The sequence below is a fragment of the Lipophrys pholis genome (genome assembly GCF_963383615.2).
Source record: "Lipophrys pholis genome assembly, chromosome: 18".
NCBI classification, from domain to species: domain Eukaryota; kingdom Metazoa; phylum Chordata; class Actinopteri; order Blenniiformes; family Blenniidae; genus Lipophrys; species Lipophrys pholis.
In genome coordinates, this window is record NC_137646.1 from 23956957 (window position 1) to 23982787 (window position 25831).

The following is a 25831-nucleotide window of genomic DNA, read 5'->3' on the forward strand; positions in this document are numbered from 1 at the left end:
TGTGTGTGTGTGTGTGTGTGTGTGTGTGTGTGTGTGTGTGTGTGTGTGTGTGTGCGTGCCACGTCTCACGGAGCGTGGGCTGAGTCACGCGGCGAGGGCCTGAACGCTGCCTGACGCCGGATGTTTGACACTCAACGTTGTGGCCGTGACTCTGTGATGGAGTCTGAATCTCCAGCACCACTGACGCTCAACGAGACCAGAGCACCTCCTCAATGATCCACCGGGCTGCGACAACGCCTGAGTAGTTTTTCACTCAAGAAAATGCATGAAATTATCTGACGTTTGACTTGGAATCGCATTGAATTAATATTTTTGGGGTCAAAATTGTCCAAAACTTTTTATGCATGTCACAAGACGCTAAACCCGTGTCGTCATCAATATCGCTCGTCTCTGTGTCTTGCTAGTTCAGCGCCATTTTCTGCAGGCTACTTCCTGCTTATGGCTGTCTTATTATTTGTTTTTTGAGAACCGTCCCAGCACGGTGGAGGCCGGTCCAGATTCCCCCATATCCGCTGTTCTCACTGCTGCCAAGCAGAGTTCGACCCACTGCCATCCCTGGAAGAGGTACCCGGGTCAACCGACCCCTCCCCCTCCTCCCAATGCAAAGTAAACACGTTCACACTGACCACACAAAAATTCAAGGCGGGCTTGAGTCATCTGGGACAACCGTGGGACAAGTCCTGGGATGCAAATGTTTTATGCGAATTCAAGAAATTCATTCAGCGATTTCGTTGCGGCCAATTTGCACTAAATGTCGATATGTAATCCTGTAGAAAAGTCAGTGGTGCTGTAGCTCCAGAAACGTCACAAAAATATTATTATTATTTCTTTTTTTTAAACTCTCCAGCAACAACCAAGTTCAAAGCAGATGCATTGATGTGGTGTGAGGCATCCCCCACATGTCGCCCCGATAGAAATACATCTAAAACAGTACCGTGTGATGCTATCAGTGCGTTTGTGCCTTGTGTCGGTTTATTTGGGAAAATCTTTACGCATCGCATTCGCGCTATGAAACAATGGCCGCTTTCTTTCTCTGACTTAACTTTGTCTTTGTGGCTTTTTTCTAAATCTGGGAGGTCACTCAAAATTATATCACTTTCAAGTATTTTAAGCATTTGCTCGATATTTTCTCATTTTTCGCTGCGTCGTCCTGTGTCCATGGAGTATTAGTTCATGTGCAAATCTGACTCTCTCCAAATACCTGTCGCTATATAGTCCAAACCCTGTCGGAGATCAGTCTAGTAAATAAACTAGTAAAATAGATCAATGATGAGTCAAAGCTGATGCTAGTTCGAAAGTGGGGAGCGTTTAGTTTAAAAATAAATCAAAATATTGATTTAAAACAGTACAAGGGGCTTTTTTTTTTTTTTTAAATATAACTTTGAGCTAATCTAATACTAACTGATATTTAATGCAAAACTTTGAAACCAATCCACATGTTTGTTTGATACCTGTACAAAACCAGTCTGAAGCCAGTCTGGTTGACATTGAGTCTGAAACTCGATCAGAACTTTGTCCCAAAACAAATTCAAACCCGTTGCCGTCTGTGATCAGATTATCATAACGGCGAGCATATGGACAAAAAGTTCTATTTATCTGCTCTGGAGTAGTTTCTGAATCGTCTATATATTAGAAATGGTCCATATCCAAATTCTGTCAGCGGCGACGGGAGTAAAAAAAACTACAACTATAAAAAGACTCTTGGCCTCTGAGTATTTTCAGGTATCTTGTTATTTCAGAAAGACAGCGAAATGTTGTGTTTTTTTGTATTTGAATGCAGTATACTGTACTAGATATTACCTTGGTATCTAAGCTTTATTTAAAAAGGAGTAAAAAAAACAAAAGCCTTGAAGTACAACGGCGTCTCATCAGCTAACTAAGGTCACTCTGTCCACTGAGGAGGAATAAAGATAAATAACAGTGTGGAAAGTGTATTATACTAGAAGCAAAGAAAGCCGGCGCATACAGTTATTGTTTTAGGCATTTTGGAGTTTGAGGGGAGAAAATCTAAACATTTAACTCGTTCTCCCTTTGTTTTTTTCTGCGTACTTGACGAAGTACTCGAAGAATGAAAGATAATTCACTTGATATGACTGGTGATGGATGTTCCTCCTTCTGCGTCGTTCCTCGAATGCCCATAAGTAAGTAAGACCTTTACTACCAACTGCTTCGCTCAAGTCCTCCTCATGGAAGTAAACATGTTTTTATTTCTCCATCTTGATTACAAACTTTTCTAAATAGCAACTTTTTTTTTCTTTTCTTTTTTTTAACCAACTTTATTTCCACGCCGTTGTTTGATAAGATAATTTAAATTTACATAAACAACTATTTAAAAAAAGAAAAAAGTAATTACAAGCCTATGGTTCCACTGTATGCCATGTGCTAGGAGTTTCTCTCCTAAGAGTTATATTTGCATCCAAAGAGACATTTCATGCAAATGGTACAGTTTCTCTTGTTTTTTACCCCCAAAAGAAACACGTATTTCTTTTCTATGTTCATTCTATAAAAGAAGCTTATTTTCTTTCATATATATATATATATATATATATATATATATATGTGTGTGTGTGTGTGTGTATGTATATTTGCGTTTGTGTTCATTTTTTTTCTACACTTCTCCAGGGCAGGCACCGTACACACACTGGGTACAGAGGCATGCCACACTTGCATTGCTTTTTGCATTCTACAGTTGGTTGGCTGGCAGGCATGGTGTCATCCAGGCAGTGCTGCAAGGGGGTGAGTGTACCGAGTGATTACACACACACGTACGCACACTCGCACACCCGTATAGTATCATGTGCAAAACAGCCAGCTTTCTGTCAAACACTGCCTGGATGGCATCAGTAGTTTGGGGGGGGGTCAGGGGTCAGGGGTCGAAGGGTTGGTCCGACAAGCTTCGAATGGAATAATAAAAGCAGTGCAGCAAGGCTCTGTGGCACATGCAGAGGTGGAGCTTTTTTGGGTGGGGTAGGAGAGGGGTGGATGGAAAGGGGGCCTCTACCAGGAGTGGTCAAAGGTGGGTGGAGGAGGGTGCGTGGGGTCTGAATGGAAGGTGTGTGGTCTAGCCCAGGGTTGCAGACAGAGTCATGAATGGGACGGAGGGAGAGTCCGAGAGAGGCGGGGGTTCGGGAAGAAGGAAAGGAAAGCAAGGCAAGGAGGGTCAGTGTTATCTTCGTAACAATTACGTTTGATTCCTTTTTTTTTTTTTTTTTTTTATCAGATTTTTGTTTTAGTTTTATGTGTTTTTTTTGTGTAACTTTTTTCTTTATATCTACTTTTCTACAAATGGTTGGGTGACACAACTTAGGCTCAGATTAGTGGATGGCTGAATCTACTGCTGCTGGTTGAATGGTGGGAGGATGGAGGGAGGAGAGAGAGGCGTTATGGGAGAAACTTCGCTACATGAGTCTTTAGCTGTATACACAATATAAATACATGGGGGAGATCCTAATGTCCATATACTGGTTCAAAAGAATTATTTGCTGTTTGTGCTCAGTCGTGTACTGTAGGTTTGCAGGTATTGCTAGTTTCACATCTTACCCAAGTTGTTCCCCAATAACCTGGATTCGGTATGTGGAGCGTAGACTGCAGCTACTTTGTAATTGTCGTAGTTTTGACAGTAAAATTTGCATATTTAAAGGTGATTTTTTTTTTTGTTGTTGTTCTTCTTCAAAGTTAAAAAAAAAATTCTCATTATCAGTCCCACATTGATTTTGTCTTGATTCAATCCGTAAACAATTTGTAAGCACACATAGAAAGTAGTGATATTCAGTCAGATAATACTTGACTTATAGCGCGAAGGGTGAGACGAGGTCCAACGTTTGACCACAGCCTCATCCAACACACACACATTCATACTCCAACACACAGTAAACACACTCCCAACAAACACTCGTACGCACGCAGACAAGCTCAGACATGCAGCTATATTTCATCTCAAAAAATCTGCCAGCAAGAAAAGCTCCACCCTCCTGTCACCTCAACCAAATCGGGGACCCTCTCCACGGGCCCCCGGTGGGGGGAAAAAAAAACAACCCCAAGTGATCCGGAACGAAAAGAGACATCCAATCAGGGGGTGAGGGAGGAGGAAGGTGTGTGAGGAAGATGCATCATGTTGATTCAAGTCCGTTTAGGACCGGGGACGATGCATGTTCCTGTGACCACGCTGCTGTCTGGGTTCTCGGGACAAAAGCCGACTTGGGTTATGTAAAACTGCACGAGAGCGTGCACCTGGATGTACCCCCCCCCCCCCCCCCCCCCCCCGTCCCCTGCAGCTGAACTCATTGAATTCAGCCGTGGGGACACCGAGGGGAAGACTGGACGTACTGGGGGAAGGGCAAAGATTGGAGTTGTGGAATAGTAATGAAGGGGAGTTTCACATCTGAAGCCAAAGAGGCTGAGAATGGGGGGGGGTAAAAAAACAAACAAAAAAAAAAAAACTGTCTGTAGCTGTTTCATGTCTTCTTCAAAAAAAGCCAAATTATATCTCCCACAGTGGAAAAGGAAGGGGTAAAAATACAAAAAAATAGAGATTAATTAGAATAACAAACTCTTATTTAGAATGTAAAATTATTATACAAAAAAACAACATCAAAAAAAGTTTAATAGTAATAAAAAGAAACGTTAGTGACTTTAAGATGAAATAAAAGAAGTGTTAAGTACTCAAAGTTATCTCTAAGGACACAAAATAAATAAAAGCTGTCAGAGGAGAGGATGCTGCCGGGGCCGGTGAAGGAGGGTCGTTGCTCTCTCTCACTCTGTCCCTCTCTTTCTCCATCTCCCCTTCTCCATCTCTCTCTCTCTCTCTCTCCCTCTCCCTGTCACCTCTCACTCCTCACGAAGCTGCAGGCGGTAGCGGCTATAGCGGATCTGGAAGAAGAGCCTCTCCAGCGCCGAGCGGCTCATCCCCGGTAGCCGATAGTCCTCGCTCTGGCCCGTTCTGCGGAAGCCCAGCGACTCGTACAGCTTGTGGGCGGCCAGCTTGACCGCCGTCGTGCCCAGGACCACGGCGGCGTAGTTGTTGCGCACGGCGAACTCCAGGACGCGTCGACCCAGCGCCTTGGCGATGCCTTTGCCCCGGTAGCGGGAGTCCACCGACATGCGCCGCAACTCCACCGTGTTGTCGTCCTCGCGCCCCTGCGCCGCCACGATGCCCACCACCCGTCCGTCAAGCACTGCGACCCAGAAACAGGAGCCTGGCGGAGCACAGCAGAAGAAAAACAACAACTATACGGTTAGCTCCCTTCGGCCTTTAAATGTGCAGTATGTAGAAATCAAGCAGTGCCACTTTTGTACATTAGGCGGCAGTAGTGAGTCACACAGATCTCAGCAAGGGTCTGTTGCTTTTTCTACTATGAAATTGTCAAAATTTGCACCTGGTAAAGGAAAGAGAAAGACTTTCTAAAATGTAAAGAAGCCCTGAGAAACTGCCTTTTTTAAGGCTAGACTCTTTTATTTTGATGAAAGTGGGCGTGTCAAGAGGGTCCAGAGACCTTCCTCGTGGTAATCTGGGGAGACTACACGGGAAAACTTCCAAAATATCTCCCTAAAAACAATAAGGGGAACTCTGGAGCGTCACTGCTCTGAAACACTGAAGCTTTGGATCATATTTCAAAGGAAGTAGTGACACTAAAAGAAACAAACCCTCTCTCACACTCTTACATAACTGTACACACACAGGGCTTATTTAACGAGGTTATCATGGTAATTGGCCGTCAAGCAGAACTGTAAACGGCACAGATGAAAGTGAAACTGAAAGCGGTTTGCAAGTTCTCGTTTCCCCTTTTCTCACATTAGCTGCATATTGCATCATGTTGTAAAGGCTTGAGGGGCCTGATTGAGTCTGAGCGATGGAGCCAGAGGCCAGCGCCCGGCTGGTCCTTAATGTCATTATCCACTCATTGACTGCGCTGATTGAAACTGCAGACACTCGTGGTTGGAGAGGGGTTGAAGCTTTCAGTCACTACATGGAAGAAATGTGGCATTTTCATGTTTCAAGGATCCAATTTTGTCCCGTGAAAACTGAAGAGACATTGTTAAAACAGTGTTAATCACACAGATGCTTTCCACAGACACGCGCAGGAAAAAACAAAGCAGAACCAGAAAAGCCAGCAGACAGCGCTCCTCCACCAGAGAACTGTGAAGAATGTGAATATGAACCAGTTTTAACGCTGATATTTGTTTACTCACAGCGTTCAAGCCTTGAATTTTCAGCTTGGACTCGCGACTTATCGTTGTTTTTGCCCTTGAGTGGCCTTTTTTACTGATAATTGTTGAGGTTGAAGGAAACAAGTTTTACCTTTGCCTTTATCTTTGTCTCACATTATAAAATATAAACTAAAAGCTGTTCAATCGGCAATAAAAAAACAAACTCTTGAGCTTGTTGGATTATTCTAATTTAAAATATCTCATAAGTCCTTATATATAGCCTGCAACTGTCAAAACTGTTATACTGGCTTTATCACTTATCTCTCTATTCCACTTTTTTTACATATTCTTATTGTGTCATCAGGTTAAGTCTTGACGTGAGCTATATGTCGACAATTTTATTTCATATTGTTCATAAATTTGTAACTTCACTTCAGTGTGTTTTAACTAAGAGCAGTTTTGCCTTCTACCTCGCTCACCCTGAGGTCAGGTGACATCTCGTGATTCTTTCCCACGCTGATCATAATCTTGGTAAAGAAGCGACCCTCTGAGCCTCCTGCCGTTCTTACGTAACCGCGTCCAGACCGCCGCGGCATTAGCGTCAGCAGCTTGTGTTAGCAGCGGTTACGTGGCTTTTGTACTAAAAGGCCATCTGTTTGTTGCAGCTGGAGTAAATCTGACTTTTCCGTGACTGGCAGAGGCCGAGCTGCGGACGGTCAAATTCTGTGTCCGTCTGTCCGTCCACACTCCGACCCCCTCTCTCTCTCTCTCTCTCTCTCTCTCTCTCTCTCTCTCTCTCTCTCTCTCTGGGTCTGTGCTTTCCCTTTCCAACACCTTTAACCCTCCTCGTCCTGATCTTCTGCTGCTCATTCTCACGGCCGCGCAAACAAGTTAAAACTGCGTTAGGTGCTTTCTATCAAACACATGCAGTGACTGAAGAAATCCGTCTCTGATGAAACACTAATGAAACGTGGCGCAAGTAAGTGATGAATGAATGAATGAATGAATGAATGAATGAATGAATGAATGAATGAATGAATGAATGAATGAAAAGAACACAAAAAAGGTTTTATAATAATGACAATAATATAATTTAATAAAAAATAGTACGGTGATGATGATAAAAATCTGTTTTATTTATTATAGATTTTTTTGCCTTTATTTATAAATTTCAAAATTTATCTATACTTTTCTTTTCATTTTTTAAATATTGATTACAACATTTAATAATTCCTTCATTTCCACAATAAATAATTTATTATTAACTTCCAAATGCATCTTTATTTTTATATTTGTTTATTTTTTCAATCATATCCATGATTGTTTATCTATTTACTTCCACCTTAATGTGTGTATTGATTCAAACATTCATTTACAAATTAATTCAAAAATCTATTTCACTTTTGTTTATTTAGTCCCTTTGACGATCATTTATTCACGTCTTCCTTTTTAAACATTTAGTCATTTCTTTCCTAACCTTTTTCTTTTATTTTCATATGCATTTTTCATTCATTCATTCATTTGTATACTTCTAAAACGGAACAATAACCTACGTCCTAGTTTACTGATGTATGCACAGTGACACAGAAATAAATACATTTGAAAAAAGGCTAATAAAGTTAAATCAAGCCAATGTGGAAGCACATCATTAAAAAAAGAAAATATAGAAACAAATATATTTCGGGAAACAAATCGGAAATTTAAAATGAATACATAATACTAAATGTAAAAGTGCATGGTCTGAAATAAACTGTTATATCTGTTTTTATTTTCTAATTCCTCATATAAAATGAACATTAAAAAAAAAATAGTTGTGTGATTCTGTGGAGGTTTACCAGCGAACAATGTGGATTTATTATAGGCAGATGTCAAAGCTGCGGTGTCAACCCCTGTGGTGCTCGACATTATCATCGTGTGATAAAGGTGTGTGTGTGTGTGTGTGGGGGGGGGGGGGTATACTTCTACAAAGCCCTTTTGACCATCTGTCTGAACTGAGGCTGTGCCAGGAATGAGGACAGGACAGGAGGGCACACACGCCAACCCGGCTCATCATACTGTGTGTGTGTGTGTGTGTGTGTGTGTGTGTGTGTGTGTGTGTGTGTGTGTGTGTGTGTGTGTGTGTGTGTGTGTGTGTGTGTGTGTGTGTGTGTGTGTGTGTGTGTGTGTGTGTGTGTGTGTGTCTCCAAAAGATCACATGAGACAAACAGCTCCATCAGAAAGAAAAAGAAACGACATGTCAGATGCTCTCCGTCTTCCCTCCATCTCTGCCGTTGATCTAAGAGGAATAAACTGAGTGTGTGGAGCTTTTCTGACATCACGACTCACGTCTGCCTTCAAACCACCGGGATTCATTTCCCCCGACACACGGGGGGGGGGTGGGGGTGGGGGGGGGGGGGGGGTCGCCACGCAGCGATGTGCCGGGAAAGTTACCGGAGAACAGCCACAGGCTCCAAAATAACTCCTTCATAGGCCAGACCCAAACGCCACTGGTCCCAGATAAAAGGTGCTTTGTTGGGATTCCCCAGCTGAGGCTGCACGTTCTGCATAATCTGCCTGTTTCGGCGCCGTCGCAGAGGGGGAAGAAGCGACTGGGGACTATTTGAGGCTGTTGTGGGGCAAAAATGCTTCCACGGCTGGGCCGTCAAACTCATGTAACTCGAGACAAGTAAGCGCAAACTCTGCAATATGTCGTATTTATCAATTAAATCAAAACGAAGCGGCGAATAATTTAGGAAAAGCATGTTTGACACCACAAGTCTACATCTGAACTGCAGCGTCTGCAGTGACGCTTTAAACTGCTTTTGAATATTCTTGATGTGGTCTGGAGTCCTGCACCAGGCCAGGTCAACATGAGCTTCAAGAACAGTGCTCTTTCTCTCGGCCCTGATTGGACCCAGTCTGTTTTACACGAGAACGATCGACTGGAAATCGTTCCTGGAGAAGTTTCACGTTCGGACGGCAATATTTTGATCGCGACAAATGCTGAATCCGCTGTCGCTTCCACGCCAGGACACTCTGCAGACAACCACGAGAAAACAGGACAATATAAACATTCACGCAGACTTTATGCAGTTATCCATGTTCTACACGGAGAGGGAGAGCAAACAAGCAGTGTTTGGAGACTCGCAAATGCCGTTTTCCGTGTCAATGAAGAGTCGAGATGCAACAAAAATGAAGGTTTTTAACTTTGGCATCATATTTCAGTCAAAATACACGATTACTGTGAACTGAAACTATTTGCAGTACACAAAATATATTTATTTTGAACAAATATGGTTACATTTTAGGGGCCTTTGTTGTATTTTGACCAGTTTTTACTGAAGCAGATTGACAATAGCTCAAAAACTTTGTGAATTTTGCATGCATCTGTCACAGTTTTGTATTTGTTTATTTGTAATTTCACAATTTGGGAAATATTTATATATATTTTTGTAAAAGAGTTTAAAGATCAAGACTTGCTTCTACGTGGAAGTTGAAGTTTGTGCTTGTGAGTAAAGTTCAACCCGGTGGTGACGCCGTGCTCGTCCTCCGTTTATGTGAATGTGTGGCTGTAAATGAATGAGCTTATTCACTCAGTCAGATTAAAAAAAAAAAAAAAAAAAAAAGGAAATTGAGAGAAAATATCCAGTCATTCATCCGTCCTCTCTCGGAGGAAGAGTGAGCCGAGGAGTCAGTGTTAACAGTAAAAGTAACGAGCCTGAAAGGATCCATTATGGCTGGCAGGGTGTACAAAGAGAAGCTTGGGGGGGGGTTGCCATCATTACAGAGGGGGAGGGGACCAGTGGGATACAGATGATCTCAAGACAAGAAAGAAATGAAGCAGAGGAAGCGCTCCGAGCTCTGGGAATCCTTCGAAATCATCCTCACATATTCAGAGATTAGATTACTGTACTGTTAATGCAGCAGATCTCATTTCTCCCCCTTTATTTCGATGGTGTGGGGGAGGGGCGGGGGGGGGGGGGGGGGTGTCAATCTGCCTCCATACATGTGTGCGTGTGGGAGAGTGAAACTGATGTCGAGATATGAACCCTGCATGAAATCCAAAAAGTGCACGCACACACACACACACACACACACACACACACACACACGGAGCTTCTGTGGCGTCTGAAGAGCTTATTCTCCTCCCCTTCACATGAAACCTGCGGGGCTAATTCAGCCGATAGGCGTGGAGTCTAGACGAGGCCTCGGTCTGCCTCCGGTCAGCGGCGCTGGACTGCGGGCGTAAAAAACAAAAGAAAAGAACCCACTCACTGCCTCTGCGCTCTCCGGTGAGGTCACTTCAAGCAGCAGTGCGCTCATGATTTGAAAAGTGTTGCATCACTGCAGGCGTTTCTGCAAGCGACGCGTTTCCCCCGCCTGATTGATTTCACCTCTACTTTCTCCCGCAACACGACTTTATTGTTCTTATTAGGACCAGTAACCAACGTAACAATGAGCACCGTCACTTCATTCTCCCTGAATTAACTTAGATATTTATAATCCCTCTTGTTGTTGCTGTACTTGATCCTGTTGTGTTTTTAAAAGGGTTTTCCCGTGATGATAAATTTGTGTATTATATTTTATAATTGAAAATATTCCCCAAAACATAACCACTGGCGAGGAATGTATGATGGTATATTAGTGCCACAATACAGTAAAAACCCTGTTCACTTCTTAAACCTTAAGTAATAAGATTTATTTTAAATTATCAAAACATTATGGTGAACATCAACTAGAAATGTTTAAGTTTCTTAATATTTAGACTTTTTCTTTAATATTCTTCCCTTAATTCAGAGTTTTTTTCCTTAAAAATTCAACAGATCAGACTGTAAAGTTTATCTTGTTTATTTGTGTTTTTTTACATTTACTTAGGTTACGTCTATAAAATAAGACACTCAAATTAGGCTGCATTGTAATTGTAATTTCATCAAATTTAGATTGTGATATTTCTCCTATATTTTTAACTTTTGACTAGATTCGTGGTTAATTATTTTGTGATTTCAAAGATGCAGTTTGAACTATGTCACATCTAATTATCTACACGACAACATTTAGAGTTTTTTCACAAAATGTAAAAATGAAAATTCTACTGACCTTCCCCCTTAAAGCATTTTATCATTTCATGATTTGATCTTGTCTTAATGGTAAAAGCCATTGAGGACCAATTACTAATGTTGTTACTTGAAGGTGTCCTCATGTCCTATACTGTACACACACACACACACACACACACACACACACACACACTCCTTAATGCACTCACACACAGACACGCCCAGCTCCTGAGGCCAGAGTGCATGCTGGGAGTATGGATTAGCCTGTCACATACAACCTGCACATCAGCAGTTTCCTCCTCCGCCGCGGGCAAAAGAGCATGAGAGGACGTGACCATGTGACACTGGACACGCTTTCCAGATGTGTTCACACACACACACACACACACACACACACACACACACACACACACACACACACACACACACACAGGATGAATAATTCATCTGTTTTGAGGACGGCGTTTACAGGAAAAAGCTTCAAACGAGACGAGTCCTCCTCTCTTTCACTCCTCAGATTGCCTCGTTGTTCCTTTGACTCTCGGCTTCTCTACCGCCCGTCCGTTCATAGTGCTTCGTCACACGGCCTCCGTCACAGCAGATTCTACTCCTTCATCCGGGGGATCAAAGGCCCTCGGGGCAGAATTTTTCTCTCACCTACAACCCACAGCTCAGACCTGTTCTGTGCCGTCACCATGGCAACCACAGGAACGGAGCAGAACCTCCAAATTGTCACCATAACAGTTCTGTTAAAGTTGTTACTATGGTAACCGAACAGAACCGACATGAGATTCTATTACTATGCTGACGGAACATGACAGGACAAGTATGAGGTTCTGTTCCGTTACTGTGGCAACAGAAACATATACCAATTCGGTGGAACCCGTTACCTGTTCTGAACAGAACAGAGTAGGAGCACCGTTATGTTTTGTTGCCATAGTAACAGAACCTCACACCAATTCTGGTCCGCTACCATAGTGATCGCCTGAACAGAACTGAAGCTCATATTTGCTCTTGTTTGTTACCTTGGTAACGGAACCGTCTTCTTGCCCGTTCAACGAGAGGTTCTGTTCTGTTACTGTTGCAACAGAACCTCACACCTGCTCCCTTATGTTACCATAGTAACATGACGGGACCTGCTACCTATTCTGTACTGTTCTGTTAGAGAAGCGAAGCAGGTGATGACGCTATGGTGAATACTAAAATCCTCTAAATGGCAATGTTTCAAATACACTTTGGTACTTACTTCTTAGGAAGTATGGCGTCGAGCCAAATTACGTAACCTGTTATCTTTGCGTTAATTGCATCACGTTCAGACTCGATTCCTGAAAGTTGGCCTTCGTGTTTCACTTTGGTCAATATTGCTGATCAACGTCTTGGCAGAAAAAAATAAAATGAGCTACTGTGAGGATTTGAGCGAGTTTGACGAGATCTCCATCAGCAGCGTCCCTCAGAGTTCTACTGGACTCCGTGTCTTAACGGCTCGAGGCTGTTTTAACAGCAAAAACAAGATTTACACCACGTGCACCACGATGTGTGCATCAAACCTGATCAAGCTAATTTGGCCGCGACTGCCGTGGGAATCAATTTTAATCTTCAGAGCTGCAAGTCATCACCCGCCGATCAATGGCGGGGCCTGAGAGAGCGCCTCTGTTATGATAAATGCTGCTGATTACTCGCCTTGAGAGCGGAGATGGCGAGAAGATGCACAATGCGGCCGCGAACGAAGCTGCCGCCGACACGTCAGTTGAGCGCCTTTGTTGAGCGTGGATTTAGGCAGAGCGTGAGACAAAGGCAGAGGGTAGTGGGACGACAATGCATTATTAATGACAAGCTCGGCTTCGTCAAAACACTGAATGGAGGAGAAACACGCTGACGTGGTGAGGCGACGGGCACACGGTGAGGTCCGAGGAGCCGATCCTTTACGTCACACGAAGGTTTTTATAAAGACTGAGATATATCTTTACCTCAGTGAGTTAGTTATGTTATCGTCGGGCATCCCGAGGCCCGAGCTGAGATCGTTGCTAGCGACGTAGCATTAGCATCGGAGCAAAACAACAAGGGTGAACGGTGCATTCTGGGAAGCTTTCATCGGCCTTAAGAGAAACACAGTGTCCCGACTTTGTACGGCTTTCTGCAGGTTTACAGAATGAAGGTCAAAGTCAAGAGTTTTTCTGTGTTTAGTTCCAACGTCTCCACCGTCTGAAAGCTCCACCTTCTTTTACAAGTCCGAACCATCTCATCGTGGAGGCTCTCGCTTTACCGCCAAGCTGCTCACATCTAAGCAGTTTATTGCAGTTTTTTGACTATAAATACGACACGCAGGTGGAGAGTGTTGCTTTTGCACATTACAGTGTATTTTTACACCGGGACTCATCACTAAAACCCTGTTTTACGCAACAATCTGTGAAGACTACACAGTTTTTGCCTCGTCGTTTCAGATAACTTCTGCATTTACACGGCAACATTTTGAAAACAATGTCCGTTGACATTGAAACGCTGATAAAGATGTAGTTTCCGTGTTGGTTGTTTTTGTATTGAAGCCACACACACGTGCACAGAGAACAACACACTATAAACATAAACAAAGGGAGAACATGGACATTATACTGGGCAGACGACCAAGTTGGATTGTTATTACGGTGGCTGTCAAAATAAAAGTACCAAGTCCCAGGGGAGTACGGAGACTCTGGGGGAAACATTGTTCTTATTGTCTATCTACTGAGCATGTGCAGAAGAACTATCTACTATGGTTGTGGTGCGCATGCGCAGTACCTGCGTTTCAGAAAAGTCATTTTCTAGAGACAGAGTTGGACTGTTTTCAAAAAGTTGCGTTTTCAGTGGCTCCGAGCACCCAGAGCACAATGAAAGTTTCGTTTTCACTTGAAAACTTATCAAGATACACATATAATGCTGAAATTCCAGTTACTGTGTCTCAAACATCTTGACTTATAAGATATTTATCTGAACTTTAACTTCATACTGAAACATTCCAAGTTGGCTCAGGGACGTCAAACACATGACAACAAAACTGCCAGAGGATTCAATCCAGGCCTCGAGACGATTTTGAAAGAGAAGAACATTAGAAGACACTGAATTACATGTAACTGCTGCATAGAATTTGTTTAAACTTCAAACCTTATTGATGAAGTAGAAAAAACAGCAACGCTATTGAATGAGGGTCAATTTGGCAAAATGCTGCAACTTAAGAACATTTTGCAGGAAGAAGCTTCGTTTAAAACTGCATATTGTTGAAACTGCGCTCATTTAAATGTATATTTCAAACAGTATTCCGAATAATAGGAATGGTTTTACCGGCAATGTATTCTGTGTATACTGCTGAGGTTTGTTGTCATTTGTGTATTTTGTTTATCTTCCAGCTTTTTAAAGAGACAGAAGAGTGTTTCCTTTGCTGGGAGGAAGCAACATGACGGATAACCCGGGCAGCCGCCGCAGCGCCTCCTCTGCACCTCCAGCTCATATGAAACCGAGACGAGGAGCAGGAGGAGGACGACGAGGAGGAGGAGGAGTGATACAGGTGGGAGAGTGAGCGAACCGCCGCCTTCTAAATCTGCGGTAAGTCAGAAACATCCTCAGGAGATCCCGTTTGTGGATCTTCACACCGACGAGCTGTGGACTCGCCTGCAACGCGCTCAGCAACATCATGTGACACGACGGAGAGCGCTCCCCTCTCAGATGTTTCCTCTCCTCCTCTATCCGTCTCCCTCATTCTGTCGTTCTGAGCTAAAATAAGCACAGCAGGTAGCAGCAGAGGAAGCTGCTCTCTCTTCTGGAACAAACACACACCCACGCTCTCTCTCTCTCTCTCTCTCTCTCTCTCTCTCTCTCTCTCTCTCTCTCTCTCTCTCTCTCTCTCTCTCTCTCTCTCTCTCTCTCTCTCTCTCTCTCTCTCACACACACACACACACACATGCAGAGCCACGGTGAGACTGACCGGCAGGTATTACAGCGTCTCCTGCACCGATGAGACTCCCGCCGTGGTTATGACGCCTCATTAAACCGCCTGTATTAATCAGCGGGTGAAACTGAAAGCCGTGGAGGGTTCAGCTTTAATGTCGAGGCGGACCTCTTGTTATATTACACTCTCTGTTCGGGAGGCGAGCGGATTGAGAGCCAACCCGTGTGCGAGAACCTGAATCCTGCTTGGACCCGAAGGCAAACCTACTTTGTGCGTTTGCGGCTGGATTCTTACTTGAAGAGGAACGCTGGTTCGTTGGCTGATCGGTGATCATAGCTGAAGCTTTCTTGGCGCGAGCTGAGGTCGCGTTTGCGTGACGCTTCCAAGAGAAAACTGCAAAGTTTTAGTTGTTCGTCGATACGAACGACATTGAGAACCGATTAAAAGTTCACTTGTTGGGAAGTGTTTACGAAGCCTCCTCGTAAACAGGGAAAACTCCACTTTCTCTCAAGCACGTGGTTGTAATCCAGTTTTCAACGACGGATCCCAGACGAGTGTTTGTGCTGCTCACTATTTTGAATTTAACAGCCTTATTTACTACACCATCGTCTGCATACGTTGAGACTGATTTCTTACATACACCAGAACTGTACGATGAAGAAACCCCGTTTAAAAAAAAAAAAAAAAAGCTTGAATGTTTACATTGTGTACTTCTCTGTGTACATTTGTGGTTGCATTACAGAAAACATCAACCGGTGGCCTGAGGGGCGACCATTTTCAAAAAGTCTGAACGTTCTGAAATTCAAACAAGGCAAGATCCCACTGGGCTTTAATGTACACCCCAAAACTTCTGAAAATTAAGAGTTCACCCCAGAATAGTCCAACAAACAACATGCTTGTTGTTACCTCATGTTCACAAATGACAATTTTCTGTTTACGTGATCTTTATCTAATGACAGAAATCGGATGATGATCAGATATTCATCGTGTTCTCACTGTGAAAACGTCGCTAACAAACGAGAGAAATTAGTCTCTTCTGTGGATTTCTGAGGGAAAAGCTTCCTCTGGACTTTCATGGCCTCTCCTACAGTTTCTTTCCAAAAATGCTGCGTACGGTAAGTTGTTAATGCTCCACTGAGGAACATCTATTGATTTCCCTTATTAGTTTCTGTCCTCAGAGGAAGGACAAGGAACAAAAAGAAAGAAAAACAGGGCAAGTACAAAGAGGTCTTTTTTCTCCCGCCAGCCACTGTATTTTAATTGCAACTCTTCCGAATCGTCAACTTTTAATTGGACCGTTGGATCTGAATAATGAACTCTTAGAAATGAAAAGTTTCAAATCCTTTCTGAGCTCGAATCCAAATGGAAAAAAAAAAAAAACGAGAGATTTGAAAACGGCGTCTGAAGTCATTTGTGCCGAATTCCTGCTACTTGTGACCATGAATCGACTTGGTTCCTTGTTTCTTCGGTTTGCTTTACAACCTGTCCGCCTCCACTCACACACGTTATTACAGGTGGAAATGAGAGCGGTGACGGTCGGCCTTAACGGACAGACACTGAGCGATCGCAGCTCCACACACACACAGGAGATAACACTATCCATTGTCGTATCGCTGTGGCATGTGGCTCCAGTCACTCCTCTTATTACCTCCTACTACTGACTGCGTCTTCATGGGCTTTCTTACCTCAACGTTTCTGGTTTACTGTAGTACTATAAATCAGCAGGTTCAGATTTAGTGAGGGTTAAATGATTCTCACGAGTTCCCATCATTGGTTGAATCCTGTTTTCTTTCACATATATTTGAGATCTGTGTTATAGTTGGGGACTGTTACACTTCATAGGTTTTTAAAAACAAGACTCATGCCAGTTAAATGTTTTCAATTTAAAGTATCTGGTCATATATAGTGAAATACTACCGTAACTGCTGCACAATATAATGGAAAAATCCAGAATAATGTGATAAATACAAATGTTCACGTATGCGATTTATGAATATTTTGACATTTTGCCCTCCAAACACACCACCCTTTCTCTTGCTCTTTGCTTTTTAGTTTTATTTACATTAAATTTAATTTAGTTTATTGCACAAGTTCTGTGATTCAGTCAGTCTTCTGTGATATTTTATGTTGATATCACGATAGCGTTAACTTTGTGACATATTGTGCACATATGGTTTTTTACACTAAATCTTTTTTTTTTTTTCCATGTTTATTTGTCTCAATTATACCAGAATCAGTTCTGACATGTAGTTTTATATTTCTCAACGATCCCCCTGACCTCCAGAACTCAGATCTGCTTCACAGCTTGAAAACCCACTCATCAACCATGAGCCCTTCATCACACGATCTTAAACATCTCACACACAGTTCCACCAGCGCCGAACTAAACAACACTAAGAGGAGAAAGAAAGAAGAAAAGGATGGGACCTCCAGCACGTGGTGAGGCTGGCAGCACATCATAAACTCAGAGATTTTAAAACCACTGACAGCTGTGGTTTTCCAAAGACAACTTTAAAACCTCATTAACTCCTATTCACATGAGATTTTTCCATCTTTTTTGGTGGCATAACTACCAAAACTACGAAATACACAAGAAGCAATCTCCACATTTGGATACCTGCATTATCAACAATCAGGGATGTCAGTTTAGAGCTCATGTGCAGGTTCATCTTTGAAAAACAAAGAAGACCTGCGGCAGGTGGTAAGGCTGGCAGAGTGCAGCAGAACGAGATCTTCCTCCCCTCTGGGACTTTCAAATAGACTGAGAACAAAAGGGGGCTAGTTGTGGTTTAAAAGACCCCGACAACCCTGAAGGTCACCAGAGGTAAGTGACATAACTCCTTAAAACCTCAACAAACAAGATTAAACGGCGTCGTCTACGTTACAAACCAAAGCCGATCTCCAGCTCCTCCAGCCCGTCCTCGCGTTGAACCCCGCGGGGCGAGTTCAACCGGTTTCCCCGCAGCGTGCCAAATGCCGGTATTCACCGACTCCTTCATGCCGGCGCACACGCCACACAAAGCGCACACAACAACGGCGCACGCGCTCCGACAGCCGAGGCTGTCCGGCGGCGGCGGCGCTGGTACCCAGGTGTCCGTCCCCGCGGGCCCATTCAGTCTGCGCGGCTGTAATCATCAGCATTGTCCAAGAGCGGTGGTGCCTGACCCCCTCTAAACCATCGCAGCCCCGCGGCGATAATGGGAATGCTAAATTGCAGTTGTGCGTGCAGTGGATTACCAAACCGGAGAGCACAATGTCAGAGAGGAGCGGACAAAGGGAGGGTAATTGACTGGCTTAACTAATGCCTGCTCTCTGTGTCGGTTTGGGTGAACAGGGGAAGGACGTCTCCAAGAAGGAGCAAAGCTGCCAAAGTTGAACCTCCGGTGGAGAATTAATAGCTCGACATAACACCAGAGGGTGGATTGATTTTTTTTTTTTTTTGATCTCATATTAGAAACTTCAGTGAGGGAAATGAGCCTTCCCGTCTCTGCGGAAAGTGTATCAGCAGCCTCCACTGCTCGATCAATAGCCCTGCGATGGCCGTCACCCCCACCCCGGCAGGCCGGGAGGGGAGAGGAAGCGAGTGGGGGAAGGACTGGAGAAAGGGAGGAGGAGGAGGAGGAGAAGGAGGAGGAGGAGGAGGATGGGTGGGAAGGAAGGAAGGAGAGCAGAGAAATGACCTGCATATTTGATGATTTGCCTCTGCATTGCCTCTCCAGACCCGAGCTGCGCTTTAAACTTTTATCGCGACGTGTCCGTCAAGCTGCTTTTTTTTTTTTTTTTTCTGTCGCTCTCGTCTTTTGTCCATTCTGCCGCCGCAGAGTCACTCACTTTAACTTTTTAACACACAAACTGATTCAGGTTGTTGGAACTTCTACTTGGCATTCGGTTAAAAGCACCCTGCACCCACTCTGCTGTATTATTTTTACATAGAGGGAATAAATAAATTGTGTAAACGGGGCCTGAATGTGGCAGTTCAAAGCTACTTGTGCACCATTCAGTCTGGGAACAAACAGCAAGACTCCAGTCTGGAGGACTTTCCTCTGTGTCCCTGCGCGTGGGTCGGTTTTTACCGCGCGCTATGGGAGGACGTCGCGGTCTAAAGTAGGGCTGCACAACATCAGGAGAACATATGATGTCAAATACGATTTACAAACATCCAATGTGTTCGTGCTTTGAGATTTTATCCCCCTGAATCCCAGTGCTCTCTCTCTAAAGGTGCAAGTCGACTCGGACCGATCAAATACAAAGGAGCTTGGACTATTTAGTCAGTTTACGCCATGTCATAGTTGGAATGTTGGTTTAAAGCTCGTGGAGGTGGTGGAGCGCTGCCAGCTGACAAAACACAGAGGACGTGTGTGATGACTCGGTGAGAGCAGTTGAGGTTTCCCCTCCTCCTTACCTGTGGGTTTCATGTAATACGCCTCTATGTCGGCCATGTCCGTGTGCAGAGCACAGTCCAGATAACTGTGGATAACTTTCCTGCTGTAGTAGTACCGCGCACCCATGAGAATGAGGGGCGCGCAGCAGGTCAGCGTGACGGATTTGGTCACGTAAAAGCACATTACTATGGAGAAATGGAAGAAAAATAAACGAAACCTGTCAGAAAAGAGAATCACATGGTTGATTTCTGGCAGAATTTGATCCCAAACAGACACAGGTGAATAGAAAAAGGCAAAAGCAATACGATACATCTAATTATCCTAAATACAAACATTTTAATCAACGCCTCCTCACATGAACCTGCGTTCTGTGAAACAAGACGGGTTAGAAATGCTGCAAAGAAGTATCCGCATTCTCTGTGGCTTCTACCAGGACTTCAGCGTGTTAGTAGTGACTTTATCCAACCAGTGCAACTCTTTTTTTCTTTTTCTAATTTGTTTGTTTTTTTGAAAGGGGGAGGGGGGGGGGTTATTAATGAGATGTGACGCTGGGGGGCGCAAAGGGTCGAGGAAGCAGAAAGGATGCGCATAGCATGTTGTGTGGCATGCGTTTTGTCTGCGAGTTTGGGTGATGACTTCTCACTCGATCACATTTGTTTAAAAGAAAACCTGCAGAGCGCGCGGAAGGGGGGGGGGGGGTATGGGGTGGGGGTGGGGGGTGGGGGGGTTACAGGCATTGCTGTCAAGTGTTATCTATCTTTATAAGCCGGACTGTCGCAGTCTTTACAACCAGTGTTTGGTAGACCGGCCTCATTTTAACGTGCGTAACGGCGCCGGAGGCTGAACTCTGTGCCAGGATCAACAAAAGCCAGAGGAGATCGGCGGCTGTGAAGAGGAGGAGGAGGAGGAGGAGGAGGAGGAGGAAGGAGGGGGGTACACCAGCACAGTGCGTGTGCACGTCGTAGAGGGGAGGATTTTTTTTATTTATTTTTGCATGTTGGGGAGTGCTTTCCTGTGTGCGTGCGCGCACCCTGTGGGCCAATCCCTCAGAATTCATTCAGCCATTCATTCACGGCACCGGCATGTCATCACACCATCGGAGCGGCGGCGCCCCGCCGGTTTACACACATGCACCATGCGGCGGCCATGCCTTTTGTTGCGTGATGCGCGACATGCCGGCCGGTGCGGGAGCTTCACGGTGCCGCAGCGGATTCAAACTTAGCTGTTCTTATTGCCTTTACGGCGGCCGGACGGTGCCAAGGAAACGTTTGATTTGTTTGGGATTTAACACAAAATCAGATAAGAGCGCAACAGAGACACGAGCCTGTCTGAACTGGTGGAGGGAGAAAAAATCATCTCCATGCGTAATAGATGTTATAAAATCAGCAGGAGAGTTTGGAGCGATGCGGGCGCTTACCTGTCAGAAGAGCATATAAAAACTGTGTCTTTGGCTGCTGCCTGAGCCCCCTGAACGCAGTGTTGGGTATCCTCTCCATTATACCCTCGTAAAAGATGCGCCGCACCTCCTCCTGGTCCGCGCGCTCGAACTCGCGGATAAACACCGCGTCCCTCCGCACATCCTTGGCCTCAGCGGGGTTCAGAGCCGCGGTGGACGGAGCCGAGCTCCACATCATCGACTCTTTTTTGGTCCCAGGTATAGCATCGTGTTCGTCCGCAACAATTTTAGTCTCGCAAACCATTTTGGGAGACGAACAATGCATGCAACTGGCCGCAAAAAAACAAATCGCTACGGTTCGGAGGAAGAAGAAAAGAAAAGAAAAAAAAAAAAAAAACAACAACAACAAAAACAAAACGAGAAGGACTGAATGGGGTGGGGGAGGGATGAGTGGAAATGGATGAAGGTTTTGTTAAAAAACAGAGAAACGATGGAGGGGGGATAAGACGAAGGGGGATGTTCTGCTGCAACCCTGAGCGTTTCTGAAGACCAAGACTTGCCGGTGCGATTCAAGTCGTATTTATAAGCGGGCAGGGCGGGTAGATGCGGGTTCAGGGGTTGAGCTGCGCACATTGGCGGAGGCGCTGCGCCGTTAGATGCTGATGAAGGAGGGAGGGAGGGGAGACACGCCCACTCCCTCCCTCTCTGCATGCGCATCTGAGCAGGCTGCTGTGTGTGTGTGTGTGTGTGTGTGTGTGTGTGTGTGTGTGTGTGTGTGTGTGTGTGTGTGTGTGTGTGTGTGTGTGTGTGTGTGTGTGTGTGTGTTGGGGGGTGTAGCGCCAAGGTAGCTATCCCAGCCAGAACCCGCCCACCCGCGGGAGCGCGCATGCATGAAGGAATATGAGTACATGTGAATGAGATGCTTAAAGCAGAGGTCTGTTACCTTTACCACACAAAAAAAAAGAAGCCAGTACATCTTCATGGTGAGCAGAACGACACGAGAGGAGAACTTAACTGAATATGTTTCACCAAGTACTCAAATCCAACAATATATTTGGCTTATTTGCGCACAAAAAAACAACTTTATTCTGACTTATTTGCATTTTCTAGTCTTATATTGCGACTGAGCAAACATGATGTAATAGCATTTAAAAAATATATATATATATTTTAGTTTGTGTGATTGAGAATTTTAAAACTGTTGTAATTGTTATTAATTCTCAAGACCTAAACTACACATATAGTATCTCAGTTATAGCGCAACTCACTAAAGATAAAAATGAGAAATGAGTTAACACATATTGACCATTGACTTGTTATCTATTTCTTTAGCTGTTTAAGTGAAACGCCCAAACTTTTTTATGTAGAGAAGACAATTATGATGTTGATGGGTAAGAAGTAAAACAAGACTGGACATAAAGTCACCAGAGAGATGTACAGGCGCTAAACTTAAATAAATGAATCGGTATAAGCTCCGTTTTAAACATTGCAAAAATAATATTAGGTGGAAAAAGGAGTTTGTTCATATTGATTTAAACTTTCATTTCATCTCGGACTTTTTTCTTTTTAATCTATGTTTTTTTCATGGTTAACTTTTCCTATCGTCCGAGGTGAGAAACTAAACTACTGACGATTATTGTTTTCTTCCGTCAAACCTTCTTATTTCTGCACACAGGATAATATCAGATTCCTTGAAACACAGAAGAGTAAAACTATTCATCTTTACATCTTGTACAGATCTGCCAATGAAAATAAACATCTAGCTACTCAACTTAAATCAGAGAATTTCTTCATTGAAGGATTTATTCTGCTCAGAAATATTATTATGAAGTATTGCTGGTAGAGATCAGATATGTGAATATATGATTAAAAGATAAGTTGAAATAATTCTTACTACAATATTCAGTATTTTTAAAAATAAACTTTATAAGTGATGCTGTTCGAATCATTATTACTACTTACATATAATGATCATTATATTGAATTATTACATAATTTCATAATGCCATTTCCACTTTTGCAGACACTATTTAAACCGTTTTAGTTCTTTGAAAAAAATTCAGTTAAAATTTCATTGGGGACACTATAACCTGCAGCTCTGCAGCCACATGTGGCTGTTCAGCGTTTTAACCTTATTTAACATTCAGGTCCAGTTAAATCAAAGACGGTTTTAATATTTCATGAACTAAAATATGCATCACATACAGTGGATTTCTCTCGACGTGAGTCAGTCATTCTGAAAGCCACAATTACAAAAGAAAAGTGTTAGACGGCAAAACACACTCACCAATACCATTTCCCATTGATTTTAGGATTTAAAGATGCAGATAGTGTTGCTTTGTATTTACCTCCCTAACCCTCTTACTGTGGGTGAGTTTGCTCTAACCAGCGATATTGTTTTATTGATTTTGGAAAACAAACATGATACCAATAATAAGATCCAGTCAGAACATTAAAAAATAAGTCACACATGTAAAAAATACAAAAACATCTTAACATACATGTACTCCTTCAAAATAGTTTTTTATTTTTTGTAAAAACATGTTGTATTTTTTCAAGGTTTTTTGGTGAAGTTTAAGTTTAATTTGTTGAGGGTGGGGGGGGGGGTGGGGGTAAAATATCCGCGATCTCTGCAGTAAAATCCGATCCGGTCGCATCACGTTCATGTTGCTCCATGCACGCGCGCTCCCGAGGCAGGAAAGACCATTTGTGGCGCGGATGACAACTGAGGCACGACACCCCCGGCGACGTGTGTATTTTGAGAAAGTGGGCCTTCGAAGAGGGGTGTGATGGTGAGACTGCGCGGAGGGGTTGTTTCTGAGCCGGTTTGTCTTCACGGTGAGGAGGTTTCCCGGTTCGTTCGGGCTGCGTGAGGATGCAGCACAAAGGCGCAGAGAGAGCGCGCGCGCGCGCGCGCGGGGGAGCGATGCGTCAAACCGGAGGAAAGCTGGCGATTTTCTTTAATAAATCAAAAATAATTAAATTACACGCACTTTTCTGCACTTTGCATTGGCGGCCATCGCCACTGCGCAGTTTAAACAGGCTCCATAATAAGCAGTGAATCGATGGTGAAACCGGTGCTGAAGCTGAGCTCAGGTCTGCGGTGTGCAGCCTCCTCTGCCGGTTGACTGACAGCTCTGCGGCATTGCAGTGAGTCCTCCGCTGCTCCCCTCCAGTTTTTACCCCCCTCCCCTCTACCAGCAGGGAGCGTGATATCCCCGCCTCGAACCTGATCTGTGTGCGCTCTACGACGCACGAGCACAAGCGGCGGCTTTTTACGCACGGCCGCGGCGGCTGCAGTGGCGAAGGAGAGGACGATTGAGACGCTTGTTCCGGCTCTTTGTCGTCGTCGTCCCCCCGTCCCCCCCCCCCATTATCATTCAGAATCGGTCTATCAAAGAGCATTCCCTGTCGTGAATACGTGTGTTTGTTGACATTTACTGATAATCACAAGCTCCACCGTCCAAATATGAGAAAATGGTGCCAGAGGAAACAACGTCGGCATAAAAGTATGAAATGTCCAATAAAGTTGGGACAGAGCCGCACACACACATGTTCAGTGAGAGCTTGCAGTGGCACAGTCGCATATGTAAAGCAGAACTAGTTTGAACTGGATCATCACAAGCAACCTGCTATTGATAAGGCTGCATCCACCCCCACTTTCAACCTCCTCCTCCTCCTCCTCCTCCTCCTCCTCCTCCTCCCTCTGCTCCGCCCCCACACACCGTGTTCGATTCGTAGACCTACTCCACAAAATAATAATAATAATAAAAAAAATAAAAAAAATCCTGCGTTATAAAGCAGCAGCTCCTCCTCTGCAGCGCAACGGGAGGATGCACTGCGCATGTGCAGTGGAGATGCTGCTGCGTTCAGGTGTTCTCGGCAATGAGATGCGCGCAAAGTGATATTAATATACTTTTAAGTATTTTTGACTATTTCAGGAGGATAATACAAGTTGAATTATTAAAGCAATTACTAATGCCTATAATCCACCACTAGCAATAACAAAATGTTCAAGATTACTGAAAAGGCATAAATAATTAAAGGCAAAAGATTTAGAAGTTTGATTTGTGCTTTTATGAAAAAAATATCAGTACCACGCAAGTGAAGTTCAAACGGTACTTTTTCTACTACTCTTGTTTAACAATATGAACTCTATTTTTACACAAATATCTGTACTGCTGAATTAAAGAAGTTGAAAGTACTTTACTGTTCTTATTTAAGTAAAGAAGATAAACCCTCATTCTTTGTTCTTTTAGGCTCCCACAAGCGATTTTCCGCCATCGGGCTGGTCGAAACCTTGTAATCGTTCTTTTTGTCATCGTTGTAAAGAAACTCTCAGCGTGCTGAAGACGATGTTGAGTATTCGCTTATCGCCGTGAGTCCAGTGTTTATGAACTACGTCATGTCGTGCTGCATTTCTATTGGTTTGTTTAAAGGGGACATATCATGCTAAATCCACTTTTTTAGCCCTTAAATGCATTTTGTTGTATATTTAGAGTGTTTAGAAGTACAGAAAAGTTCAAAGTAGTCTCTTCAGGTGCTCCGTTGATATCTTTATATTCTGTTTTGGTCATATTTTGCGATCGGTTTCGATTTTTCTATTCTCTATTACGTTTTTTGAACAATGACGTCACAGTATTCTCAGCGGAACTGCCAAATTAGGACATCGACATTTCGAGCAATCCGCCATTTTTGTTTCTCGCTGCGATTTTGTAGTCCAACCGAAGTTACGAGAGGATAAGTCGAAATGTTCGGTTGTTGGATGTAGTAACCCACAAGCTTCGTTACACCGTCTCCCAGCATCAGAACCTTTTCGAAGTGCCTGGTTGAGTTTTATTTTTCACAGAAATGTACCCACATCTGTGGGTAAGGTCATTTTTGTGTGCGCGAATCACTTTAAGGACGACTGCTTCAGCAACCTCCGCCAGTATAAAGAAGGATTTGCCGA

General features: G+C 43.8%; 1 protein-coding gene across 1 annotated transcript; it reads right to left on the bottom strand.

Moving 5' to 3' along the window:
* Window positions 1-3250: 3250 nt before the first annotated feature.
* On the bottom strand, window positions 3251-21474 carry nat8l (N-acetyltransferase 8-like). The gene is made up of 3 exons (XM_080486818.1): window positions 20902-21474; window positions 19505-19669; window positions 3251-5195 (listed from the first exon to the last, which is right to left on the bottom strand). The coding sequence occupies exons 1-3, from the start codon at window positions 21203-21205 to the stop codon at window positions 4828-4830; spliced, it is 837 nt and encodes a 278-aa protein (XP_080342944.1). The 5' UTR covers window positions 21206-21474; the 3' UTR covers window positions 3251-4827.
* Between the last annotated feature and the right edge of the window lie 4357 nt (window positions 21475-25831).